This window comes from Oryctolagus cuniculus, chromosome 12 (genome assembly GCF_051225735.1).
Source record: "Oryctolagus cuniculus isolate XC-2025 breed Fujian yellow rabbit chromosome 12, ASM5122573v1, whole genome shotgun sequence".
In the NCBI taxonomy this organism is placed as follows: domain Eukaryota; kingdom Metazoa; phylum Chordata; class Mammalia; order Lagomorpha; family Leporidae; genus Oryctolagus; species Oryctolagus cuniculus.
Genome location: NC_142878.1, coordinates 101800424 through 101825759, shown reverse-complemented (window position 1 = coordinate 101825759; position 25336 = coordinate 101800424). Strand labels below are relative to the sequence as shown.

Below are 25336 nucleotides of genomic sequence, written 5' to 3'. Positions count from 1 at the left end.
TCCGAGGAGGGATACTCAAACGCGGCCGCTGTGCCCTTGCTCATGACTCTGCAAGATGAGCACGGTTCAGGGAGACAGCCCGCTGTGTGCCACATGGTGCTGTCTACGGTAGCTTCACCAGGCTTGGAGGAGCCATGACGGCTTCACTCACATGCCTGACACCACTGCTGCCCCCACTTCTTCATTCTCCAGGACCTGTCTCGCTTCGTGAGCCCCACTCCCTCTCCACACCAGTTGAGTATTTACGATTCTTTACACGAAGGGTCAAGATTCCAAGAGGTGCTAGGCCTCTTCATGCTCAGCACCAGAATTTAGTAAAATACCATTTCCCCCACACCCTCCACCCCATAGAGATGATTAGAGGTGGATATCCTGGGGCTGGGGCTGTGACACATGCAGCAGGTTGAGCCTCCCTCTTCAGCACCAGCATCCACCCACTGCCTACCAGCTCCCTGCTTTCCTTTTTGCCTGGAAAAGCAGTGGAAGACGGCATAGGTCCTTGGGCCCCTGCACCCACGTGGGAGACCCAGAGGAGGCCCCTTGGCTCCTGGCCCATCCCCAGCTATTGCGGCCATTTGGGGAGTGAACCAGTGGATGGAAGACCTCTCTCTCTCTCTCTCTCTCTCTCTCTCTCTCTCCTCTCTTTGTAACTCTGCCTTTCAAAGAAATATATAAATCTTAAAGATTAAAAAAGAAAGATGGATATCCTAGCCTCTTTTTTATTTAGATTTATTTATTTATTTGAAAGTCAGAGTTACACAGAGATAGGAGAGGCAGAGAGAGAGAGAGAGATGTCTTCCATCCAATGGTTCACTCCCCAACTGGCCGCATGGCTGGAGCTACACTGATCTGAAGCCAGGAGCTTCTTCCAGGTTTCCCACGTGGATGCAGGGACCCAAGGACTTGGGCCATCTTCTACTGCTTTCCCAGGCCACAGCAGAGAGCTGGATCAGAAGTGGAGCAGCCGGGTCTCGAACCGGTGCCCATATGGAATGCAGGGACTACAGGCCAAGGCATTAACCTGCTGTGCCACAGCACACACACAACACTCCTTCATCTGGTTTTGATTCCTTCATCCTTCTCCTTACTCTCCACGGGCCCTAGACCTGGAGCAGCGAGTGGTGCACAGCAGTACTCAACAAACGTTTGTTCAATAAACAAGAACTACCTATTGACCTAATGTTCCCTTCAACAACACACACACCAATATTGGTATAATGTATAAAGCTAGCAAAACTAATAGAAAATTTTGCAAATTATAGAAACCTTTAGCATATTCTACAGCTTGAACCCTTCTTCACAGATAGCCAGTAGCTCATTAAGTTTACCCAGTTTGTTCCTCAGCCTGGGACGGAACAGTGAAGGGGTGAGAACCCCAACAACCTCAGTGCCATCGGCCTTTGGCCTCAGAGTCTCGGAAGGACACCCAGGAGCTGAAGCAAACCTCTCTTCCTTCCCTAGAGTCACAGTTCAAGAAGTCTCTGTTGAGACCATGACCAGGCCTCTGCAGGTGTTACTGGGGAGCTGCTTCTCTGTACAGTTGCTGCTGCTCCCCAGGCCTGCTCAGGCAATGCGGGCTGACCCCAGCCTCGGACCCCGACCCTCTCCCATCAAGGCCCCCATGTCTGCTGCTCCCCAGGCCTGCTCAGGCAATGCGGGCTGACCCCAGCCTCGGACCCCGACCCTCTCCCATCAAGGCCCCCATGTCTGCTGCTCCCCAGGCCTGCTCTGGCAATGCGGGCTGACCCCAGCCTCGGACCCCGACCCTCTCCCATCAAGGCCCCCATGTTGACTTCACGGTGCCTTTGGCCAAGAACTGCTCTCTCCTCCCACGCCAAGTTGGGAGCTCTCTCTTTCACCGCAAATAGTATTTTCCAGTTCTTTTGTCTCTCAAGGGGGTGTCAGTACCTTAACAGCCTTTTTTTTTTTTTTCAAGGAATGTGAGATCAGTCCCCCTGGGATTGGGCCAGAGGACATGAGAGAGAAGTCGAGTGGAACAAGTGGACGTGGACTCTGGTGGACTCTGATGTAAGGGCCAGGGAGCTCTCTTCCACCATGGTGTGTGTGTGTGTGTGTGTGTGTGAGTGTGTTGTGTGTGTGTGCGTGTGTCTGTGTGTGTGTTAGATTAATACCAACTTTTCCTGACTTCCTTTCCTCATTTTTTTATCTTATGATAGCAACATGACAAAGGTAATAGTATCAACTGATATTTAATGAGCACTTACTGTGCGCCAGGCACATTCTTTATAACCATCATTCCATGCACAAGGGGCAGTGACAGATTCAGGCAGCTGCAGCGTTATGTAATGGGTGGATCTGGGGGCAGAATTTGAGGGAACTGGTTTTATTAGGCATTGTATTAGGAAGCTGAGTCAAGATATGAAAGAGAAAGGTTAAAACAGAATCCAAGGCCGGCGCCACGGCTCAATAGGCTAATCCTCTGCCTCCAGTGCCAGCACCCCGGGTTCTAGTCCCGGTTGGGGCGCCAGATTCTGTCCGGTTGCTCCTCTTCCAGTCCAGCTCTCTGCTGTGGCCCGGGAGTGCAGTGGAGGATGGCCCAAGTGCTTGGGCCCTGCACCTGCATGGGAGACCAGGAGAAGCACCTGGCTCCTGGCTTCGGATCAGCACATTACGCTGGCCGCAGCTGCCATTGGGGGGTGAACCAACGGAAAAGGAAGACCTTTCTCTCTGTCTCTCTCTCTCTCACTGTCTACTCTGCCTGTAAAAAAAACAAAACAAACAAACAAAAAAAACCCAGAACCCAAGTCCACTAAAACAGGTGGATGTGTATGAGTGAGGAGAGGATGGCAAGAAGCCAAGGGCAAGGTAAAGTCTCAGCCCACAAGGATTTGAGGATGTTGAAATCAAAAGGGATCAGATCGAGTTGATATTATCACCATTTGTGAATGGATTTTCTCCCAAGTAGCAGAAGACTAAAATAAAATATATCAAGCTCTTTAATGGTCCTAAATGATATCTCTAGAGGGTTGCATATGACCTGTTAAATATTTGAATAGAGCACTGCTTGGAATGGCCACAGCATAACGCGGGGAACCTGTGTGAAAGCTCAGGACAGTGCTTTATCCCCCGCAGCCACGTGTCGACAAGGTGGTCTGCATCCAACCTGGCTGCAATGTCAGGCAGGCTCTCAGCCAGGGACATTAGGACACTCCTGATGCCCAGCCGGAAGGAGCCCATGCGGGGAGCCCACCTGGTGTGTTATTGAGTCTGGCGTGGTTAAGCATGGGAGTCCCACAAGTGATATGGGCTGAGCAGTCAGACTCAACTGAAAACATGAAACCAAAACCAAGACTGGGAGACATTTGCCCCTTTTCAAAATAACCAGACTCCATCCATCACCCACTTTGGCCTCCGTCTTCAACCACTTTATGGCCTGCTTGTTCTCATTACAAATGCAAAGTTCTGCTCCCTTTAAAAACCAGTCAAACAGCCACAACGGACCAACTCCCCCCACCCCCCAAACAGCCACAATGGACCAACTCTCCCCCTACACTTTCTCGCTACCCCTCTCCACAGCTAGCAATGAGTTGTGTGTACTTCCTGCGGCCACACTGCATTCTGCACTCACATCTCAAGCCTCTGTTCTCCCTCCAGCTTCTTCCTACTACCATTCAGTGAAAGATTCCAATGACTTCTCAGCCGTCACAGTCAATGGACCATTTCCTTCCATACCTGTCTTAACCTCCCTGCGGGGTGTGTGTGTGTGTGTGTGTGTGTGTATACACACATATCTGTGCACTTCCTTCCTTCAAGAAATGCTATACTATTCTGCCTGACTGTTAAACACTGGTGCTACCTGGCTCCAAATCTGGGCACTGCCTTTTCTCGGTCTGTACAACCTCCCCGGCAACCTCCACCAAAGTTTCAACCACCACTTGTGTTTTGGTATGACTCCAATCCCTATGTTCCGCCTTTATCACTTTCTCTAAACTACATTATTCAGCTGAACACTAGACATCTCTCTGGATGCCCACGGAAATCTCAACATATCCAAAACCACTCAAGAACTTGTTTCAGATCTTGCCCACTCTTTATGAATTCCCTCACTTTGCTGAGGGTCAAACTAGTCATCCTACTGCTTAAGTCAGAAACCAGGGACTCATTTTTGATCTCTCGTTCTTCCGTCCTACCTGCCACTCAACAAGTCGGACGCTCTGTCTTGGCCCTGTCTTCTCTCTCCTCGTGACAACCCCTCAGCCAGGATCTCACCTCCAGTCTCTTACCCTCGAATCCAGCTCTGCACTGGCCGCCAGGATAATCTATCTGATAATCATGTCTCTACTGTGCCTTCCAAAATTTCCTCTCTCGTTTCTCTCCTCTCCCTGGTACCCACCTGTGCCCACACAGGTTGGGTGGAACTGGCTTTGGACAGCTGGCCGCTCCGGCAGGTAATCAGAGGGATTTGGCTTTGACACAGAGGACCCAGGAACCATTCCACGGGCTCCTGCGTGGATCCTGACATGCCAGCTGCACACAGCAGACACCAGAACAGAGAGACAGCTCAGTGGACAACTAGTACAGCGAAAGGACTTAGATCAGCCTTTCCCAGTGGGAAAAGAGAAAGAGGTGAACCTGCCGAGTAGGTGAGGAAGGGGTCTTGAAACTTTGCAGCCCCCCAGTTTCGGAAGTCCAGCACTAAGGAACAAGACCAGAGTTAAAACACACAACCACACACACACACACACACACACACACACACACACACACACACGATTCTCCAACGCAACAGAGGCAGGCGGTGCTGGGAAAAGAGTGTAGCTCCTGCAAAAGGGAGAGCAGACAGGGATGGGAGAGCCAGCCCAGATTATCCTTGGGCCAGGGTGCAGGCCACAGGAAGTCGGCTGCACCCAGGGGCCGGCCAGCTGACCTCTTAAAGCAGGCTGGAGGTTGATGCAGCCAGACTCTAAGACTTTTTTGCGTCATTTTATTTACTCCTCTGAAACGAAGAGGGTGTTGGGCGGCGTCTCTCTCCCAAAATGTCTTTGAAAACAGCCTGTTAGGAAGCTCAGAGTAGAAGAGTGGTCCGTGCTCAGCTTGTTCCAAGGCTTCAGGCCCTGTAGGCACAGACCCCCACAACCACATGGTCACATGCCAATTTCAGAAACGGTGTCCCAAATACCGCCAGGAGTGGAGGAAGTAAGTGACCTCCCAGAGTGAGACCGTCCGCAAAAGCAGCAGGTCTATGCAACCCCAACCCAGAGAAACAGGACCGCTCCCGGACTCTGGCCTCATGCAGAACGATCCAGGTTCGAATCCCGGCTGTGCCACCGGGGGCAAATGCGACATCCTCCAGTGGCTCCCAGGTAAAGCGCCTGTCCCCAGGTGGGTCCCTCGGCACTGCTAAGGGCAGGTCCTGGGGGGGCCAAGAATCCAACAAGGTCGCGGACTCCGGGGGCGGTGGGTCTCCTCGCGTGGCCCGGAGCGCCTTTGTCCCCCCACTCACCAGAGAGCACCGCAGAGCTGGCCGGCCCGGGGGGCGCCGGGGCCGGGGGTCGAGTTGGCGGGAGGTGGGCGTGGGGCGCACGGTGGGAGCGCCCCCCAAGGTGGCGCGGCCGGGCGGGGTGGGGGGCGGCCGGGTGGTGATTGGCTGGGCTGAGGCAGGCAGCTCCCGGCCAAGAACAAAAGAGAGCAAGCGGCGGGCGTCCTCGGAGTAGGCTCTCCCGCCCGTCGCGGGCTTCGTTCCTGGGGGAGGACGCACCCATCGCCCGCCCGCCCGCCCGCCGAGCAGCCGGGCTGGCGCGCTCGGTTTCTCCGCGAAAACCGGCCGTGCACCTAGGAATTAACCGGCCGGCGCGGGAGGGGAGGGGAGCGGGAAGCGGGGCGGGGGGGATGCTGAGCGCGCGCGAGAACAATAATAAGATCGTGTTTGCGGTCGCTGCCCGAGGAGGAATTCGGAGGAGGCGCGAGGCCCGGCGCGAGCGCCGCGCCTGGGAGCCCGGGAGAGAGGCCGGTGGCGGCGGCATGAGGCAGGCGACGCGGCGCCTGTGAGCAGCGCGCGGCGGCGGCGGCGGCGGCGGCGGGGACCTCGGCGCGGCCGGACGCGGGCGAGCGCCGAGCGGCCGGGGGGCTCCCCTCCCCCGCTGCCGGGCCGTGATTTGCCGGGCCTGCTGCGCCCCCCGCCCACCCTTCGCCTCAGCGGCCGCCTCGCCGCTTCCCCTCGTCGGAGCGGCCGCTCGTCCGCCCGGCTCGAGGCCCGCGGGGAGCGCGGCGCAGTCCGTCGGCCCGCGGCGGGTGGGGGGGTGGGCGGCCTCCCGGCATCTTCGCGGCGACCAAGGACGACCGGGAAAGGGGAGCGGCCGGGATGGCGCGTCCGCGGCCCCGCGAGTACAAAGCGGGCGACCTGGTGTTCGCCAAGATGAAGGGCTACCCGCACTGGCCGGCCCGGGTGAGTACGGCGGCGGCGGCGGCGGCGGCGCGCGAGCCCGCCCGCCCACCATTTTCCCCTTCATGATGGCGCGCCCGCCCCCTTTCCCCATCGCCTCGGCCCGGAGCCCGGCCGCGGCGACAGGGCTCGCGGCTCGGGCGGCGCTGCGCACGGCAGACAGACGGGGTCGCGGCCGCCGAAGGCGAGGGCTCCGGGGCCGGGGGCCGCGCCCGCGCCCGCCAGGGCGGCCATCCCTGCCGCCCACTTCCGAAGGCGGGTCCGGCCCCCGCAGGCCCGACGCCGCCTGCTTCCCGGGTCGCCGCCGCTTGCTCGGGGGCCTGGGGCGGAGGCGTGGGCTCCGGCGGGGTCGTGGGCGGACCCGGGCGGACGTCGGGGCAGCTTGGCCCGCGGCCTGGACAGGGGCAGTGGTCACCCGGAGGCCGGCGGGAGCCGCTTGGCAGCCGTTGCCCAGCCCCTCGCCGCATCCTTCGCCTTCCAGACTTGTTGAGTTCTCCCTGGGCGCGATTCCGGGTGCCCCGCCTGCCCTATCATTGTCCTGGGTGCGTGCCCCCTCGTTCCTGGAAACCGACCCCCGAAAGCCGAGGGCTCGCAGCCTGCCGCCGACCGCTGGGTCCAGCCCCGCTTCTGGTGCCTTTTCACCTCCATGTTTGTTTTAGATCGGAATCCCAAAGCTTGTTCTTGGCCTCCCGCTGCACTCCACAATAGCTCGCTCGCTCTTCCTAGGTAGCAGAGGTTGTCGCGGGGCTGTTTTCTCTCGAAAGCATCTGCCTGTCTTGCCCAGCGTTCAGAATGTCTTCTTAGGCCCTCGGAGTGACGGAGAAGGCACTCACAACACTGCCATGTGTGCTTTGTGTTTTAAAATGACTCCCTCTTATTCTGCACGTTCTAATAGTTGGCAGTCGGTTGCTTGAAATAAGAGAGAGGACGGGAAGAAGTCGGGCGTGCAGTCGCCGCATCTTGGAGGCGATATTGGCATCTGTGCCGAACAGAAATAGGCATGGGAGAAATTTGGCATGAACAGGCTGAGAGCTTTGAGATGCTACCCTGTAGTGAAGCGAGAGATCCAGACCAAGGAGGGGAAAATACCCCCCATTCACAAAAGGAAGTGACATCATGAGTGGCCAGACTGGAAGTTGAGGGCATGGAGGGACATAATCACTTTGTGTGTGTTTGTTTGTTTGTTTAATTTGGTTTGGCCTGATTGTAACATAGCAAGAACCCTGGGCCGGGAATTGGGGGAACTGCTGTCTGGTTCATGCTGGCTTGTGGACTAACCTCTTCAACTGTCTGCATATCCGTGTCTGCAACTAGAGAGTAACCCTCTAGAATCCCTTCCAACACCAGCAACCTCAGATGTTACGAGGAGGGGCACAGTCTCATTCAGGCTCCATTACACCGTGAAAATAACTTCTCCACATCTAACTGTAGGTCCTCAAGTTAGGCAGAGTCTTCGAGTTAGCCTAACTGGGTGTTTTTCCAGCTGTAGTACCGTATTGCTTAAAAGGGGGCAAGATTTGTGAATCCCGGAGTCCCTTAGAGAATCCTTGAATATATTTGTCAAGGAAGAAATAAACAGCTTTAGTGCCTATATGTATATCCTTGATCAAAAATAAAGATTATCTCCAGTTGGTCATTTCTTCATAATACATCAGCTTTCTTTTGTCGTGTCTTTGAAAAATATCTTCTGAGAGTCAAAAAGGAAGCAGACTTAACATTTCATGACTGTGTTGCTGGTACAGGTTGGCCACCTGTAGTTGTTTGTCAAACAGAAAAGTGCTACAGAAGTGGTCCTAGTTGTATGTCAAATTGTGCTTGAGATTCCTGGAAGTTATAATTCCAAACCAAAGTAAAGTGGAAAATAAAACAAGGGAAGGGAAGGACCTAAGACTCTTTAAAGAAACAGACAAACTAAAAGCATCCTAGTGAGTGGCACGGTACAGTTTGCAAGGAAACGTGACCCTTAGGAAGAGAACAGTACATGAGCCCCTGCCCTTGATCGCAGCTCCGTATGCTTCTTGTATGTTCTCGTTTTCATCCCGAGTCCGTGAGGCATTTCCCCTGTTATATATCTACTTCTGGCTTAATAGATGATCACGTTCTAAAAAAACTAACTGGAAAAAAAAAAATCCCACCTAATCAGACTGGAAGTACTGTCGCTTTGCTATGAAGGGCACTTACTTATGAGGGGGTTAGATTCTGTATGGCCCCAGAGAATCAAGATGAGGAAGAAAAGCACAGGGGCCCAGATTTCCGTTGATGCTGTGAGGAGGAGCTTTCTAACAGCGGTCAGAGCTGGTCGGACCACGCCAGACTGGAGAAGGAGCTCCAGCTGCCGGGAAGACGGGTGCGAGGCAGCGCCTTGTGAGCCACGTGGGGCAAGGGGCATCAGAGATGGAACACGTGGAGCTCAGCTCGGCTGGGCCTCACACCGTGCGCCCTTTGTGTGTTCTGTAATCTTTATACATTCCGGGTTACTGGTCTGTATTGCAGGGGCGGTTCCCTCCTCACAGATCTCAACCACAGTCTTCTCCCCTTAAACTCAGGTTCACTTCCCATGGTTTCAGTTAGCTGTGGTCAACTGAAGCCCGAAAATACAGTAGAGTCAGGTGTTTTGAGTGACTTCATTCATACAACCTTTATTATAGTATATTGTTACTGTCTATTTTATTACTAGTGAGTGTTAATCTCTTACTGTGCCTAACTTATAAATTAAACTTTATAATAGGTACATATGTACAGGAAAAACAGTTTCATGTCATGTTGGGACTGTGTGCTCTCCAGCATCCATGGTGGGGCCGGGGTGGGGGGGACTTGGAATATCTTCTCTGAAGATCAGGGGGGACTTCTATTTCTTAAAGCACCACAGAGTGGTACTTGAATGTTCCTACCATTTTCCATAGTGAATTTGTAACTCTCCCTTGTGTCATTGCACTATTTTTCATCGTTAGAATTTCAGTTATCAACTCGAGTTTTCCAATATTTTATGAAAAGTTTCAGAATTGTACAGTGAACTCCCGTATGTCTACCACCCAGATTGTACATTTGTCCTCCCCTTGTCCTATCACGTATCAGTTCTTAACATCCGTTTCTTTTTCCAAACAATTGTCCATCTTGGTTTAAAGCATTTTGAAGTAAGTTACATATGGCACTAAAATTTGCTCCTGGACACTTCAATATGTATGTCATGAACTACAAGTAAATGTTTTTCTTTTGAGGTAAAATTTACATAGAATGAGACATACTTATCTTAAAGGTACCATTCACTAAATTTGCCTGATGTATGCATTGGAATAACACCCATCCCTATTAAGGTATAGGACAGTACCAATACTTGGGCAGGTCCTCTCCTGCCTCTTCTGCATGAATTCCATCGCCAACCCCCACCACCCCCATGTGGTATTTTAACATTAAATAGCAACTGGCTTCTTCTAATGGAGTGTACTTTACTATGTATGACTTTAAAAATTAGAAATTCACCTATGCCAAAGGATTAGCTAGCTTAATTCTAAAAACTGATACATAAAACAGAGCCTCTGAACTCTTGAATGTAAACACTGTTGGTTAAAAAAAAAAAAACAAACCACATCCCTAGTGTATGTAAATTTACTTTAAAATTTACACCCATGTACTTTGTACTGCTATTATATACATTATACACTATGAAACAAACACATAAAACTGAGATAACAGCTGTTATACCCAATATTTCATGTTTTAAATTTTTTATTGGCAAAATATCATTAACAGTGATAGATTAAGTCCATATTTTAAACATTCTTAATTTTTTAATATTTGTTTGTCATATCTGACTAGATAGATGGTCACAAGGTTTATCTGCTATTACAGTTTTCTAGAAAAGAAGTGTCTAACTCAGCCATTTTCTTGTTGCTTGCACATAGGTTATCAGTATTGTCTTTGTAGGACTCTCTTTAGTGGCTTGTCTATTTGGTGAGAGCTAGTTGAATTAGAAGTCAATATTCCATGATTCTTCTCAACCAGGCATGGGCATGCACAAGTGGCAGTTAATCACAATGATCCCAAAGTGAATAAGTGATAGAACCAAGTGAAGAAGAGCACTAATGTCAATTTGTGTTAGTACAATTTACCTTTTGGCAAAAAGAATAAGAAACTAAAATAGAAACTCTACTATTTTCTTTCCACACCCCGTAAAAATCATCTTATGTATCTCCTGAGATTTGTGAGCACATTGTTTATGTTATTTCTACTCTAAAAGATGAAAAACAAACAAAAAATACAAAAAGCCTCGAAACTTGTACTTCAACTAAAGAGCTTTTTAAAATTTAAAGGCTTTCATATCAGAACTCTGAAACATTGCTGGTAAGAGAGTACATTGGTAGAATCATTTTAGAAAACTGGCCTAATCTACTTGTGACCCAGCAGTCTGCATATACATAGGCAGAAACCCAAGTGAAATGAACGCTTATGTCCACCAAAACACTAGGGTAAGAATGCCCATAAGTAGCAGCTTTATTCATAACAGAAGACTGGAAACAACCCAAATGTCCATCAGCAGAATGAATAAACACATTTGTAATATCTTTGTATAGTGGAGTACTACTTGGCATTAAAAAGGAACAACGTTCAGATGCCCACAAAAACATGGATGAATCTCAGAATTGTAAGGTTGAGTGACACAAGCTAATACATGCTATGTGATTCCATTTGTGTGATATTTAAAAACAAGCAAAACCAATCGTTGGTGATGAGTTTGCAGCAGGCAGAGGGAAGTCGCTGGCTAGGAGGAGGCCCTGGGAATGTGTCTTGATTTGGGTGGTGGCTACATGGGTGTGTGCATCTGTAAACCTTTATCAAGGTGCACATTTAAGATCTGTGCTCTGTGCGCTGTGCTTCTCTTTTACAAGCACGTTTTGTCTGAGGTAGAAGAAAGAAGAATCTAATACTGCAAGATTCTACATGGATTAAATTTCACCATTTTTAGCTTTGAGTGAGTTTTTCCCCCGTTCAGTCTTCAGCCCTACCAAGTTGTATGTTCCTTTTCCCTGTTGTGTATTTTAGAAATTTTATTTACTACTTCCACATTTTATCTTTAGGTTTTTGTTTGTTTGTTTTTCCCGACAGGCAGAGTGGACAGTGAGAGAGAGAGAGACAGAGAGAAAGGTCTTCCTTCGCCGTTGGTTCACCCTCTAATGGCTGCCGCGGCCTGCGCACTGCAGCTGGCGCACCGCGCTGATCCAAAGGCAGGAGCCAGGTGCTTCTCCTGGTCTCCCATGGGGTGTAGGGCCCAAGCACTTGGGCCATCCTCCACTGCACTCCCTGGCCATAGCAGAGAGCTGGCCCAGAAGAGGGGCAACCGGGACAGAATCCGGCGCCCTGACCGGGACTAGAACCCGGTGTGCCGGCGCCGCTAGGCGGAGGATTAGCCTGTTGAGCCACGGCGCCGGCCAGGCTTCTTTTTAGTTCTGGTTTTAGCCTCTGTCTTATTTGTTTCCCACACTAGGGTCTTCCTATTCCTTTCTTACTAAATCACTAGCTCTCAACCTCTTACTTGATAAAACGAAAGAAATAAAGCATTTAATCTTGCTGTTCTAGACTGCTTGAAGAGTTGCCCTCTACTGAACTTTTGTTGCTCACCCACCTACTTTATGTAAAGTACAGTACATGGTGTAAGTTTTTTACTTTCCTACCCATAAATTAAAATTCCAACAGTTGGGCCCACGTTGTGGCACAGTGGGTTAAGCCATAGCCTATACCATAGGAGGATCCCACATCGCAACACTGGTTCGTGTCCCGGCTTCTCTGCTTCTTCCCCTCCCCCCCCCCCAAGATTTAGTTATTTATTTGAAAGTCAAAGTTACTCAGAGAGAGAGAGAGAGAGGTCTTCCATCTGCTGGTTCACTCCTCAGTTGGCCACTGGAGCTGCGCCAATCTGAAGCCAGGAACCAGGAACTTCTTCCCAGTCTCCCACATGGATGCAGGGGCCCAAAGACTTGGGCCATCTTCTACTGCTTTCCCAGGACATAGCAGGGAGCTGGATCAGAAGTAGAGCAGCTGGGACTTCAACCGGCACCCATATGGGATGCTGGCACTCCAAGCGATGGCTTTACCCACTACACCACTGTGCCTATTTTAGCCTGAGTCCAGAGAAATCCATCAGTAGTTGAGTCCTCAGGTAATATGGCACAAGCTCATGCAGCTTTTTCCCCAGGGACTATGTTGACTTTGCCAAGGAACTAGCAGATTGTCATGTTTTCTTCTACTTAAATTGGGAGCAGATGGGCAATTTAAATCTCAATACCAATAAGTACAATTTTAATGCTCCCATTTCAGTCACATAAATCTGTATTCCTTGGTGATTATTGGAATGCCATAGTGATTATTGTTTCCCCATGACTTGGGAAATATTATTAATTCTCTGCAGACTTCCACTGTAAGGGTTGTATTTGTTCTTTTGGAAAATGACTGATGGTTTAAAATCATGTACAACTTTATTGAAAATATCTGTTAGCATTAGAAAAGCATTATAAGCTAATGAGGATAGTAAACATGATAGGTGAGGAGTCCAAGTATTTTTACTTATTAAAGAGTGTTTTCTACCTCAGAAAAGTCTCCAGGTGTTAAGTGAGACTCCAGTGCACTTGTTGCGGTCATTAGTCCATAGGAAAAAGACTTCCTTATCACTCCCAGCAGCGCTGCAGGAAGCATGGTCTGCTGACTGTTACCTGTCAGTAATGAAATAGGTACAGAAATTGAGAACAGGCTTAGAAACATTTTGGGCAATTGCTAGAGTAACTTTATGTTTCTAATTCTAATTGGAAAACTGAGGCTTGTATTTTATATATGTATTTTATTTTTAATAGCTTATTCTTATTATATTTTATAAAAACATCAGTTTGCAGTAATTTACAAAAAGCTAATCCTTCACCACAGATAGGGCTGTAGTAGCGCTGACCATTAAGAACCCTTCAAGGCCAGTAGTGGTCCTTAACCCTAAACAATGTGCTGGTAGTGCGAACTGTTTAGAATGTTGTCAAGATTTAACAAGAAGAATATATTTTAAGTGATTTTTTTTTGGATTTATGTATTTGAAAGGCAGAATGACACAGAGAGAGAGACAGAAAGAGATACCCCAAATGGCCACAACAGCTAGGATTGGGGCAAATCATAGCCAGGAGTCTGGAATTCAGTCTGGGTCTCCCACATGAGTGGCAGGGGCCCAAGTGTCTGAGGCATCTTCCTCTGTTTTCCCAGGCTCATTAGCAGGGAGCTGAACTGGAAGTGGAGCAGCCAGGACTCAAACTGGGACTCATATGGGGGTGCTGGGTGAGGCAGATGGCAGCTTAACCCACCACACCACAGCACTGGCCCCTTAAACATTTTTTAATGGCAGTGAATATACTTCTGTAACAATATTTGTAGCAGCTATGTGGTAATGATATAGACCTATTTATTATAATATAATATATAATACATATATATAATATGATATGATATATACCTATTTATTATAAATTACAACCATTTTCTATTAGGACATTTAAAATAATTTTCAGTTTTTAACTATAAAACAAGACTCAGAAACATTCTTTTTGTTAAATCACTGGTTATTTCCCTAGGAAAAACCTCTACATACAATATTTCTGAGTCAGGGGGTATGTGCATATCTTGGAGTTTTGGACTTACGTTGCCAAATTGCCTTTCATAAAATTTTGAATGTCTGACACACTCATTAACAGAATAAGAGAATGCCTGTTCTTTTACATAGTTACTTAAAGTATATGGTTCAGAATTTTTAAAGTTTTTGACAATTGAATAAATACAAATACTTAACTGAATTTCTTTACCTACAAGTTAGGTTGAGCCTAGATAAAAAGATAGATCACATGAGAATATATCAACTCATAGGTTGTACATATGTCTTGGTTACAAGTTAGGGTAAATATATATAGCACTATTGTGAGACATATTATTCCCAACACTTAAGTGAAGAAATTAACCCAGGATCACACAGTAACAAATGTCTTGACCCATTTCTGCTAAGAATGTCACGAGAACATAAGAAATGTGGCATTAGGTTAGGTGAAGGGACTAGAGAGGCATTTGACAGTTTGTAAGAACACCATGTGTGTGGTACCTGAAAGTAGCTATGAAGTTGGTCACCTTAGAGAAGATTTATTGTAGTAGATTATCTCTCTAGCCTGTATCTCTTTGAAAGCACCTCTATACAAGGAAGTTTATAAATAAATAAAATGTTAATTATGCTGGTAGAGAAAGCAGAGAACCAGGAGCATTAACTCTGAAGACAGAGTATGGTGTTGGCTTACACACAGCTTCCCTAGCCTTTACATGTGAGAGAATCTGTTTACTTTGAACATCAGGTAGGATAATTGGGAAAGCTACTGGCTCAGTGGAGCCTGGAAGCTAAATCTTCAGAACAGCTACTAGCTAGTGGAGATTTTTGCCCATTTACCATCTTCCCTGTTCTGATAATGTTTCCATATGTTATTTTACTGTCATTTATACAGGTAAATCTTTCAGGTGCTGAAAATAAAGATAGTAAATTAATTTTTCTGTCATATCTTTTTCTTGCCTCAATGGGAATTTTTATTGCAGTTAGCCTTGTAAATAACCATCTGTATAATTACAAGGGATCATATAGAAGTTAAAAAAAAAAAAAAAGAAGTACTGGAGGCCAGTGTTGTGACTCAGTGGGTTAAGCCACTGCCTGCAACACTGGCCTCCACATAAGCACCAGTTCAAGTCCCAGCTGCTCCGCTTCCCATCAAGCTTGGGAAAGCAGTGGAAGATAGCTGTACTGCTTGGGCTCCTGCCACCCACATGGGAGACTCAGATGGAGTTAGGCTCCTGCCTTCGGCAGGATCCAGCCCTGGCCATTGTGGCCATTTTGAGAGTGAGCCCAGGAGTGGAAGATCTTTATGTCTGTCCTTATGTGTATAATTCTGCCTAATAAAAAAAATCATTTTTTAAAAAATAGTAATAATACATGGGCCGATGCTGTGGCTTATTGGGCAAAGCCACCGCCTGCAGTGCCGGCATCCCATATGGGCGCCAGTTCAAGTCCTGGCTGCTCCACTCCCCATCCAGCTCTCTGCAATGGCCTGGGAAAGCAGTAGAAAATGGCCCAAGTCGTTGGGCCTCTGCACCTGCGTTGGAGACCCGGGAATGGCTTCTGGCTCCTGGCTCCTGGCTTCAGATCAGTGCAGCTCTGGCTCTGCCTCTCCTTCTCTCTGTGTAACTCTTTCAAGTAAAAAATCTAAAAAAAAAAAAAAAAAAAAAAAAAAAAAGTACATATCAGGGGCCAACACTGTGGCGTACTGGGTAAAGCCACTGCCTGCAGTGCCAGCATCACGTATGGGTGCCAGTTCAAGTCCTAGCTGCTCCACTTCTGATCCAGCTCTCTGCTGTGTCCTGGGATAGCAGTGGAAGATGTCCCAAGTCCTTGGGCCCCTGCACCTGCATGAGAGACTTGGAAGAAGCTCCTGGCTTCCAAATGGCGCAGCTCTAGCCATTTGGGGAGTAAACCAGCAGATGGAAGACTCTCTCTCTCTCTCTGCCTCTGTAACTCTGCCTTTCAAATAAAATAAATAAATCTTTTAAAATAAAGTACTAATACAAAAAATAATATCATGTCTGCTGAACTCAAGTCTTCAGAAAGACTTCTTCCAGATTTCTGAGGACGTCTTGCAACATAAGAATCAAGAACTAGGCTAGAATTCAAAAGACAGGCACCTCATTTTGCCATTGTCTTCGTTTCTTAGATTGGGCATCATTTTTATCACAACTTCTTTGTAAAATAGGATGAGAATTTCTTACTTTGTTTTTTTTTTCCTAGAGATTCAGTGTTAAAATGTACACGAAAGAACTCTGCTAATTAATTACCAAATGATTACCTTCCAGGAATGCTAAAATTGTTAATACCATGCAAGAAATCTAGTAGTCCTGGTAAATGCTTCTGTGGCTTGGCAAGTAAGCTTTTCAGCAGTTTCCTGTGGCTCTGGGCTTGTGGGAACTTCCGATTGTCACCCCTCCTTCAGGTTCCTGAGCGTGGTGAGCCATTTACTTCTAGAGGTTCCACATAGCCTTAGTCTGTGGGGACCAGACAAACTAACTATGCTGTCCTACTGAAAGAGCCTGTCAGTAAACTGCTCTGCCCATTTGATCAGGGAGACTCAAGCCTTTGAGCAGACTCTCTGATTAGAGAGTCTGGAAGGCTCCCGAGAAGTGGAGGTGTCCAGTTTTCAAAAGACAGGAGTCAGTGGTAGGGAGCAAGCTTGCCTCCACAGGGACCGGAAAATTCTGATAACATGGCCGTAACCTCTGAGTTTCTGTTGCAAAATATGTTTAAGATGAGAATGGTTTAAGTGATAGGTTTGGTAGTAGTTAGCACATATAAAATGAGTTTCATAGAAGATTCAAAAATTTTTTATGTAGGCAGGGTGTCAGAAAATAAACTCACAGCTTTAGATCTGTATGTCCTTTTTCTTTGACACTGAAGTAGAACCTTTGTACTAATTACATCTGTAATTTTGAAGGACATGCATATTCAGAGGGAGCAGTAGTATAAATTCTGACTTAATTTTCTTAGAGTTAACATGTTGAATGGATTGAAAATAATTTTCCTCTGGACCTCTGGCCTTCAAAATGAGACCAACTATTTTAAAACAAGGTAAATTTCTTCTTCCTGGGGCTTCTACATGAAGATTAAGGCAGTGATTATGAAAAAAATATTTGGGCTTCAGAAATGAGTGATTGTTGATTGACTCTGAGGTAGTGTAGTGGCTTTCACACTTTTTTTTTTAAATGTAACCCACTGTAAGAAATAAATATTCATTACCATCCCAGTCTGCTCACACTTGCACACACACCAGAACATTTTTTCACCAAATTGTACTGCCTATATGTGATGCATTTTGGTATTTCATTTTGTGTAAATCAAGTTGCAACCCATTCAATCAATTTTATTACCTACAATTTGAAAAGCACTGATTACGTCTGTTAGGCCAAAGGGCATATACTCCATGTGAGTTGTATGCTTAGAAAACACAGTAGTTGGGCTTCCGAGGTGATGATGAGTTGTTAGCAGTCCTGAGCTTGTAATTCTGCTGTAGTCACAGTCTTACATGAAGGTCACATGGGCATTAGAATGAACATGCTGCTGTGTTTGGTCTTTAATCATCCAAGCTGATATTTCTCCCGATCTCAAAGGCTGTGTATACAGATCAGACATCTCTATTCTCATCTTCCTTCCGATCCTCAGACTACAAATAACAGGGACTACATTGGCCAACTACCCCGTTATATACACTGTTTAACCAAAGTGTTCTGGCTGATAATACTGCAACTCTGGGGTTTTCCTGGGTTTGTGGGACTAGACTGTGTCTGTGTCAGGCCATCTTGACCAAGAGAATAACTGGGGTTTAGTTAAGTTCGGGCGACATATTTAGGGCAGGTTTGTGGCACCCTCTGAAGTTGAAGTAAAGTCTTTGGGACTAACATATTTCTAATGTTCTGTATTTCCTTTTTTTAAGATTTATTTATTTATTTGAAAGAGTTACACAGAGAAAAGAGAGGCAGAGAGAGAGAGAGGGAGGTCCTCCATCCACTGGGTCACTCAACTGGCCACCATGGCTGGAGCTGCGCCAATCCGAAGCCAGGAGCCAGGAGTATCCTCCAGGTCTCCCACGTGGGTGCAGAGGCCCAAGTACCCGGGCCATCCTCCACTGCCCTCCCAGGCCACAGCAGAGAGCTGGATTGGAAGTGGAGCAGCCGGGTCTCGAACCGGCACCCAAATGGGATGCCAGTGCTTCAGGTCAGGGTGTCAACCTGCTGCGCCACAGTGCGGGCCCCCCTGTATTTCCTTTTTAATCACTTTGTCAAACCAAAAAGATTTCCTTGCTGCTGTTACGTACAGTCTCAGTAGAAAGAGCCCAGTACTGATGAAGGCATTCTTCAATTTCTGAAAGTAACAGTAGGCACAATTTTATATCGCTTCTGGCCAAATGACTCAGAGTAAGTATATTTCTATCAGGAAATAGCCCTGCTATCCTTATTGCAATATCTTGGAACAAAAGAAGGGAGGTGAAGTTAATTTTGTGTTGTGACAAGTGTTTCAGAGCTCCGATTGTTCTCCAGGTCAGCCTTTTGTGGCGATGCTGGTTTATCGTCCCTGTCTCGTGCTATGCAGGGCAGCAGGGAAAAGACCAGGTCTTTGATGGAGTTATGAAACATGATGCTCCCCATTCTTCATTTTTAACAGGTTCTTTGAGGCAAAGATTTATTTAGCTATAAAGGATCAGGTGGCCAGAACAAATGTGTCCCTTGCTTTTTGATTGTAAAAGCAAATTACAAAAGTAGAGCAACCTAACAAGAGTGGGTGGTTGAAATGGTTTGTTGGTTGTGATTGAAAGCTCCTCCCTTGCTCCACTGCTGCTCAGCAGCACTGAGAAGCCCTTTCCTGGCTTTATTCCACCAGGCGTGGTAACTGGAGCAGTTCTCCCTCTAGTCTCCGGGCTCCTTTCTACTTGGACACATTCACGCTGCCTCCCCTTCCTGGGTCCCTCTTGCAGTCTGCCTCTTCAGCCCCGGCACAGCTCTGTGCACTGGAGCGACTCCAGGCTTCCTCAACACTGCTCATCTATCCTTTGGCTTGTCCTGGGTCAGCACTCCCTACTCTCTTCACAGGTACTTACGACTCTCTTCCATCTCCTTTCCCCTCATTTGTAGCAAAATTTTATCTTCAAACTTGATAGAATAGATGCCAACAGGTTTGAATTACAACTTCCCATCCTTTGCTTATAAATGAGAATCTCCCTCCTTCCCGGCCCTTCCTCTTTCCTCCCCCAGCCCCCTCTCTGCTTTTTTTTTTTTTTTCTTTCTTTCTTCTGGCTGTAGAAGGGTACTTGAGAAAGTTCATGTTGCTAGGGATAGAGAAGTGGCCTAAACAAAGGCTTTGTTCTCACATAATTTAGGTTGTCAGCCTCTTCCCTCCCACTAGCTCTTCTTCTTCAGATTGGAAATGATGTCTTACCTTTCAGATGCTGCTCTCTCTGCTTCCCGTGGTAGCCGGGCTCCAAAGAACTGGCCTCACCACGTCTTCCTCACCCAGAAGTCCCCATTGCCTGCCCAACCAGAGAACTCATTTCGATCTGTGCTTCTGTGGAATTTAATCCCCCAGTTTAAAGTTCTTTGGCCGTGGCTTCCCTGCTGTGCTTCCTTTCTCGATTCCTCTGCTTCTCTGATGATGTCTTTGCAGGTGCTTCTTTGACATCAGCCACCATGGGACCTTCCATACCTCTGTCTCAGCCCTGACTCCCCTATTGTGAACTTGAGGTTCCTAACTCCTTTTCCCTACCAAACAGCTCCATCTAGCTGTCCCACCAGAGCCACTTACTGCCCCTCCCCACCCAGACAGTCCTGTCTTAGATTGTCCAGCCAGTCACCCTAAAAACCAGAGACCTCCAGTCCACCTAGCTGATCCTTTTTCTTCAACTCCTCCCTCTTATTGATCACCTGATGATGTTATGACGGGCTGTACAGGTGGAGGCCTTGGAGTGCTTGTGAAATAGGAAAAGTGTGAGATTAGATCGACCATGCAGCTTAGAGCAGGGTAAAGATGCTAAACGCAAGAGAACCTGAGGCATATTCATGTGTAAACAGTATATAATCTCAGCAGAACAATATGACATTAAATTAATATTATTCATTTGAATTTTATTGGTGTCCTAATTTTATTTCCATTTAATATGGATTTTATGTGTGCTTATAATAATCATACACCGTAAGGAGTTTATGCATATTTCAGAACATTGACAATAAAATTTTATGACAGCTGGAGGTCTACAAGATTCTGTTCCCTTTTACAATTAAAATGGTTAATTCAAGGCGTCATAATTTTAGAGACCTCAACAAACTAGAATGAGTGCTTGCAGGAAGGGATTTGGAAACAGACCTATGAGGAGGTAGATTTGAATTATAGTCAAAGAAAAGCTGTAAGGGCTCTGATAGTGCTTCTCAGATATTTGAAGGACTCTTATGTGGGAGAGGTAGGAAATGTGAGTTAGCAAAAGAAGTAGGGGACCATGAGTGTTAACTGAGCTCCACCACTAATTAACTGTGACTTGGGCAGATAATTCATCGCTGGTAGCCGCCTTTTCTTCTTTAGGATGGAGACAGTGTGAGGGATCTTCAAAATATTCATGAAAGTGCATATTGGGAAAAACCTGTGCATGGACTTCAACTTTTTGGGCACCAAAATAAACGTCTTTTAGTTCTGTTTTTCCACATACTTTTTGAAGTACTCTCATTGCCTACCCCACAAGGCTGTTGAGAGAAATTAGGTAAACCAAAAAGAGGTAAGTTAATTAAAAGAACCTAACATGTAAGTGAAGCTAAACAAATATAATAAAATTCCTTTCCTTCTTTGACAGCTGTAAGATGAATGGGACTAGAATCAAAGGATAGAAATTCAGAGGGAACTGATTTAAATAAGCTTATTTTACGGGAAAGCAATTTAAAAAGAGGAAGTTTTAGTACTTATCATTGAGAGCTTGTACCCCTATAGGTATTATTACCCACCTTTTGACAGATGAAAAAATTTGAAGTTTGGAGAGATTTTAAGTGTCTTCCACTGGCCGGTGCCGCGGCTCACTAGGCTAATCCTCCACCTAGCGGCGCCGGCACACGGGGTTCTAGTCCCGGTCGGGGCGCCGGATTCTGTCCCGGTTGCCCCTCTTCCAGGCCAGCTCTCTGCTGTGGCCAGGGAGTGCAGTGGAGGATGGCCCAAGTGCTTGGGCCCTGCACCCCATGGGAGACCAGGAGAAGTACCTGGCTCCTGGCTTCGAATCAGCGTGGTGCGTCGGCTGCAGCACGCTGGCCGCGGCGGCCATTGGAGGGTGAACCAACGGCAGAGGAAGACCTTTCTCTCTGTCTCTCTCTCTCACTGTCCACTCTGCTTGTCAAAAAATTTTAAAAAAAGTATCTTCCTCAAGGTTGCCTCCAATCATAGTAAACTAGAACCCGGCGCCAGCACCCATACAGTACATTGTGTGTTTTGTCAGGTTCTGCACAGCCACTCCCTGAATAGCTATTTTTTGAATGCCTGTACTTCTCAAATGATGGTAAGTACTAAGGAGAAATATGATTACCTGAGGGGGATACGGAGTGTTGGCAGGAGTCTGGAGTATATAGAAGATGCTTCTGTCTTATATAGAATGTTCAGAGAAAGCCTCTCTCATAACTCTGATAAAAGGAGAGTTGGTAGAGATCTGAAGGAAGTTAAGGAGAGAATCATGTGAATATTGAGAGAAGAGCATGTTTCTCCTAATTAATTTTCTAAAAAATTATCTATTTAAAAGCAACATTAGAGAGAGAGCACATTGTTCATCTGCTATTTCACTCCTTCAAACAGCCACAGTGGTTGGGGCTGAGCCAGGCCAAAGCCAAGAGCCTAGAATTCCATCTGGGTCTCCCACGTGGGTGGGAGGGGCCCAGGCACTTAGCTTTCCCAAGCACATTAGCAGGGTGCTGGAGTGGAAGTGGAGCAGCTGGGACTGGAACCAGTACCCATATGGAATGCTGGCATCGTTGGCAGCGGTTTAACCTGCTGTGCCACAATGCTGGCCCCCTACTCAGTTATTTTTCTAGATTGATTTTAGAAACACCTAAGTTTCAAAAGATCTCTTAATGGAATTTTCTTTTTAAACAAAATTATTTATTTATTTATTTCAGAGATAGAGTTAAGTTAGAGAGAAAGAGTAAAGGTCTTCCATACACTGGTTCACTCCCAAAATAGCTGCAACTCCTAGAGCTGCGCCGATCCAAAGCCAGGAGCCAGGAGCTTCTTCCAGGTCTCCCACGCAGGTGCAGGGTCCCAAGGACTTGGGCCATCTTGTACTGCTTTCCCAGGCCATAGCAGAAAGCTGGATCAGAAGTGGAGCAGCCAGGACTTAAACCAGCACCCTTATGGGATGGCGCCACTGCAGGCAGCAGCCCTACCCACTAAGCCACAGCACCTGCCCCGGAATTTTATTTTCAAGTGAATTCAATTATGAGTTAATACTAGGAGAAATTACCTTTTTCCCAATGTTGAAGCTTTTCATCCAGAAACTTGAAATGGTTCTATTTATTTTCCTACATTACTAAACTCTCCTGAAAGATTTATTTATTTGAAAGGCACAGTTAGAGAGACAGAGGTCTTCCATCAGCTGGTTCACTCCCCAAATAGCCACAACAGCCAGGACTGGGCCAGGCTGAAGCCAGGAGCTTTATCTGCATTTCCCACGTGAGTGGGAGAGGCCCAAGCACTTGGGTCATCTTCCGTTGACTTCCCAGGCATATGAGCAGAGAACTGGATCAGAAGTAGAGCAGCCGGGACCTGACTGCAGTTTGCATGGGTGTCGGGTTTGCAGGCAGTGGCTTACCTCGCTGCTCCATAATGCCAGCCCCTTTACCTTATTGAGATTTTCTGGGGGGGCTCGCACTGTGGCAGAGCACGGAAAGCTGCCACCTGAAGTGATGACATCCCATATGGGCACCAGTTTGTGTCCCGGCTGCCCCACTTCCGGTCCAGCTCCCTGCTGTCGCCTAGGAAAACAGTAGAAGATGGCCCAAGTCCTTGGGTCACTGCACCCGCATGGGAGACACGGAGAAGCTCCTGGCTCCTGGCTTCGGATTGGCTCAGCTCTGGCCTTTGTGGCCATCTGGGGAGTGAACCACGGGATGGAAGACCTCTCTCTCTCTCTCTCTCTCTCTCTCTCTCTGCCTCTCTGTAACTGCCTTTCAAATAAATAAATAAATCTTTTTTAAAAAAGCATGTTCTGGTTTTCCTCATAAAGGATGCATGCTGTTTTGTTGTTAATTACTGGACTTGCTGTTGTTAGTGCTTTTACAGTTTGAATTTTAGTTGCACATGACAAAAATCTTGGAAACATCCTTGAATTCAAGTTTTCTCATTCCCCACCTTATGTTCAAAGTATATCCAAAATCTGCCCACTTAAACTATCAGCATCCTGGTCTAAGCTACTGTCTTCCCCCTGTATTATTTAGTGGATTCCTAACTCCCCATTTCCACTTGTGCTCTCTAAGTCTTCTCATCAGAGTGGGCATGGTGATCCTGTTAAAGCAGAATACACAGATTTGGCTTCACTCAACTCTAGTCATATCAGTATTCTTCTGCCATGCCAGTCGTACTGCTGTCTCAGGGACCTTGCTCAAGTTCTTGCCCTAGATATCTCCTAAACTCTTCCAAGTCTTTATTTAAATATCACTTTCTCACTGAGAAATTTTAAGCTACCCTGTTTAAAATTAAACTCAGTCTTCATCGTTAACTCTATTTTTACAGCCTTTTTTTACTTTCTTGCATACTCAAGAATTTTTCTTTATTATAGTTGTTATTTATTATTTTATTTTCCCTTTTAAAAGTAAGGATCCTGGCCGGCACCACGGCTCACTGGGCTAACCCTCTGCCTGCGGTGCCGGCACCCAGGGTTCTAGTCCCTGTCGGGGCACTGGATTCTGTCCCGGTTGCTCCTCTTCCAGTCCAGCTCTCTGCTGTGGCCCGGGAAGGCAGTGGAGGATGGCCCAAGTCCTTGGGCCCTGCACCTGCATAGGAGACCGGGAGGAAGTATCTGGCTCCAGGCTTCGGAACGGTGTAGCACGCCGGCTGTGGCAGCCATTTGGGGGGTGAACCAACGGAAGGAAGACCTTTCTCTCTGTCTCTCTCACTAACACTGCCTGTCAAAAAAAGTAAGGATCCTTGCCTTTTGTTTATTGGTATGTCCTCAGCACCCGTAAGTGTTTTGCACAGTCATTCAATGAATATTTGAATTCAGTCTTTGTCTTTTGTATTTTAGTCTGGCCTTTTGTGATACATACCAAAGCTTTTTACTTACTTTGTCATTCTACTGTACTGTAACTCTCTGTTTTCTTAATAATTTACTTTTTATTAAATCATGTACAAATAAGGATTCTTGTCTCATCTCTTCTGATGTTTTGTTTCTTGGTGAGCAGATTGAGAATTCTCTTTGTACGTTGACTAGAACTTGCAGAATAGTAACGTTAACCATGGGAAATAGTTTACATCCTTGTCTTACACTTGATTTTTAGAAATAGATCTCATTTTATTATTACATAGTATTTTGGCTGTTTTGAATGGCTGTTCATCATGTTAAAGTAATCTTTTTAAATTTTTAATACATAAGTTATAAATATTTATGCAGCACTATGTGATGTGTCAATACATGTAACCCCATATTTAAGAGAAATTTTTATTCCCCTCTAATCTCAACCCCTTCTTGATTCCTTTTATGATTGAGTAATATTCCTTTGTTTGGGTGTATCACATTTGTTTAATCTTCACCAGTTAACGGGCATTTTTGTTGTTCTGCTTTTGGCTGACTTGAATGATGCTGCAGTGAATATTCTTGTACAAGTTGTTATGTAGACTTCTGTTTTGAATTTTTCTGGAATATACCTAGGAATAGAATTACTGGTCATATGGTAACTCTGGTGTTTTTTTTTTTAATCTTTATTTATTTATTTGAAAGAGTTACAAAAAGAGAGAAGGAAAGGCAGAGAGAGAGAGAGGTCTTCCATCCGCTGGATCACTCCCCAGTTGGCCACAACAGCTGGAGCTGTGCCCATCCGAAGCCAGGAGCAGCTTCTGGGTCTCCCATGCGGGTGCAGGAGCCCGAGGACTTGAGCCATCTTCTACTGCTTTCCCAGATCATAGCAGAGAGCCGGATGGGAAGTGGAGCAGCCGGGACTTGAACCGGCACCCATTTGGGATGCTGGCACTGCAGGCGGTGGCTTTACCCACTATGCCACGGCGCTGGCCCGATAACTTTTTAATCCTTTAAGAGAATGGCAGACTCTTTTCCAAAGGGACTACACCATTTTACATTCCCAGAAGCCTAATTGCTCTGGCTAGAACCT

At 46.8% G+C, this 25336-nt stretch overlaps 2 protein-coding genes across 2 annotated transcripts in view; one reads left to right on the top strand and one right to left on the bottom strand.

Annotated features, from left to right (window-relative positions):
* Positions 1-3865: 3865 nt before the first annotated feature.
* On the bottom strand, positions 3866-9799 carry LOC108175905 (uncharacterized). Its single transcript, XM_051834265.3, has 3 exons — positions 9732-9799; positions 5465-6963; positions 3866-5075 (listed from the first exon to the last, which is right to left on the bottom strand). The coding sequence occupies exons 1-3, from the start codon at positions 9797-9799 to the stop codon at positions 4657-4659; spliced, it is 1986 nt and encodes a 661-aa protein (XP_051690225.3). The 3' UTR covers positions 3866-4656.
* The window catches only part of HDGFL3 (HDGF like 3), a 53884-nt gene continuing 34641 nt past the window's right edge, over positions 6094-25336 (top strand). Inside the window, exon 1 of the mRNA XM_008251043.3 lies at positions 6094-6406. Coding sequence (XP_008249265.2) covers positions 6323-6406 — 84 coding nt within the window. The 5' untranslated portion in view covers positions 6094-6322. The remainder of the gene's footprint in view (positions 6407-25336) is intronic.

Excerpts from the sequence above, each read along its gene's own strand:
- LOC108175905 (XM_051834265.3), bottom strand. The coding sequence starts at position 9,799 with ATGGGGGTGGTGGGGGTTGGCGATGGAATTCATGCAGAAGAGGCAGGA. Across the intron at positions 6,964-9,731 it reads GAGGACCTGCCCAAGTATTG|GAACGAGGGGGCACGCACCC; the intron begins GTACTGTCCTAT and ends GTCGGTTTCCAG. Across the intron at positions 5,076-5,464 it reads CAGCTCTGCGGTGCTCTCTG|GGCCTGAAGCCTTGGAACAA; the intron begins GTGAGTGGGGGG and ends CTGTGCCTACAG.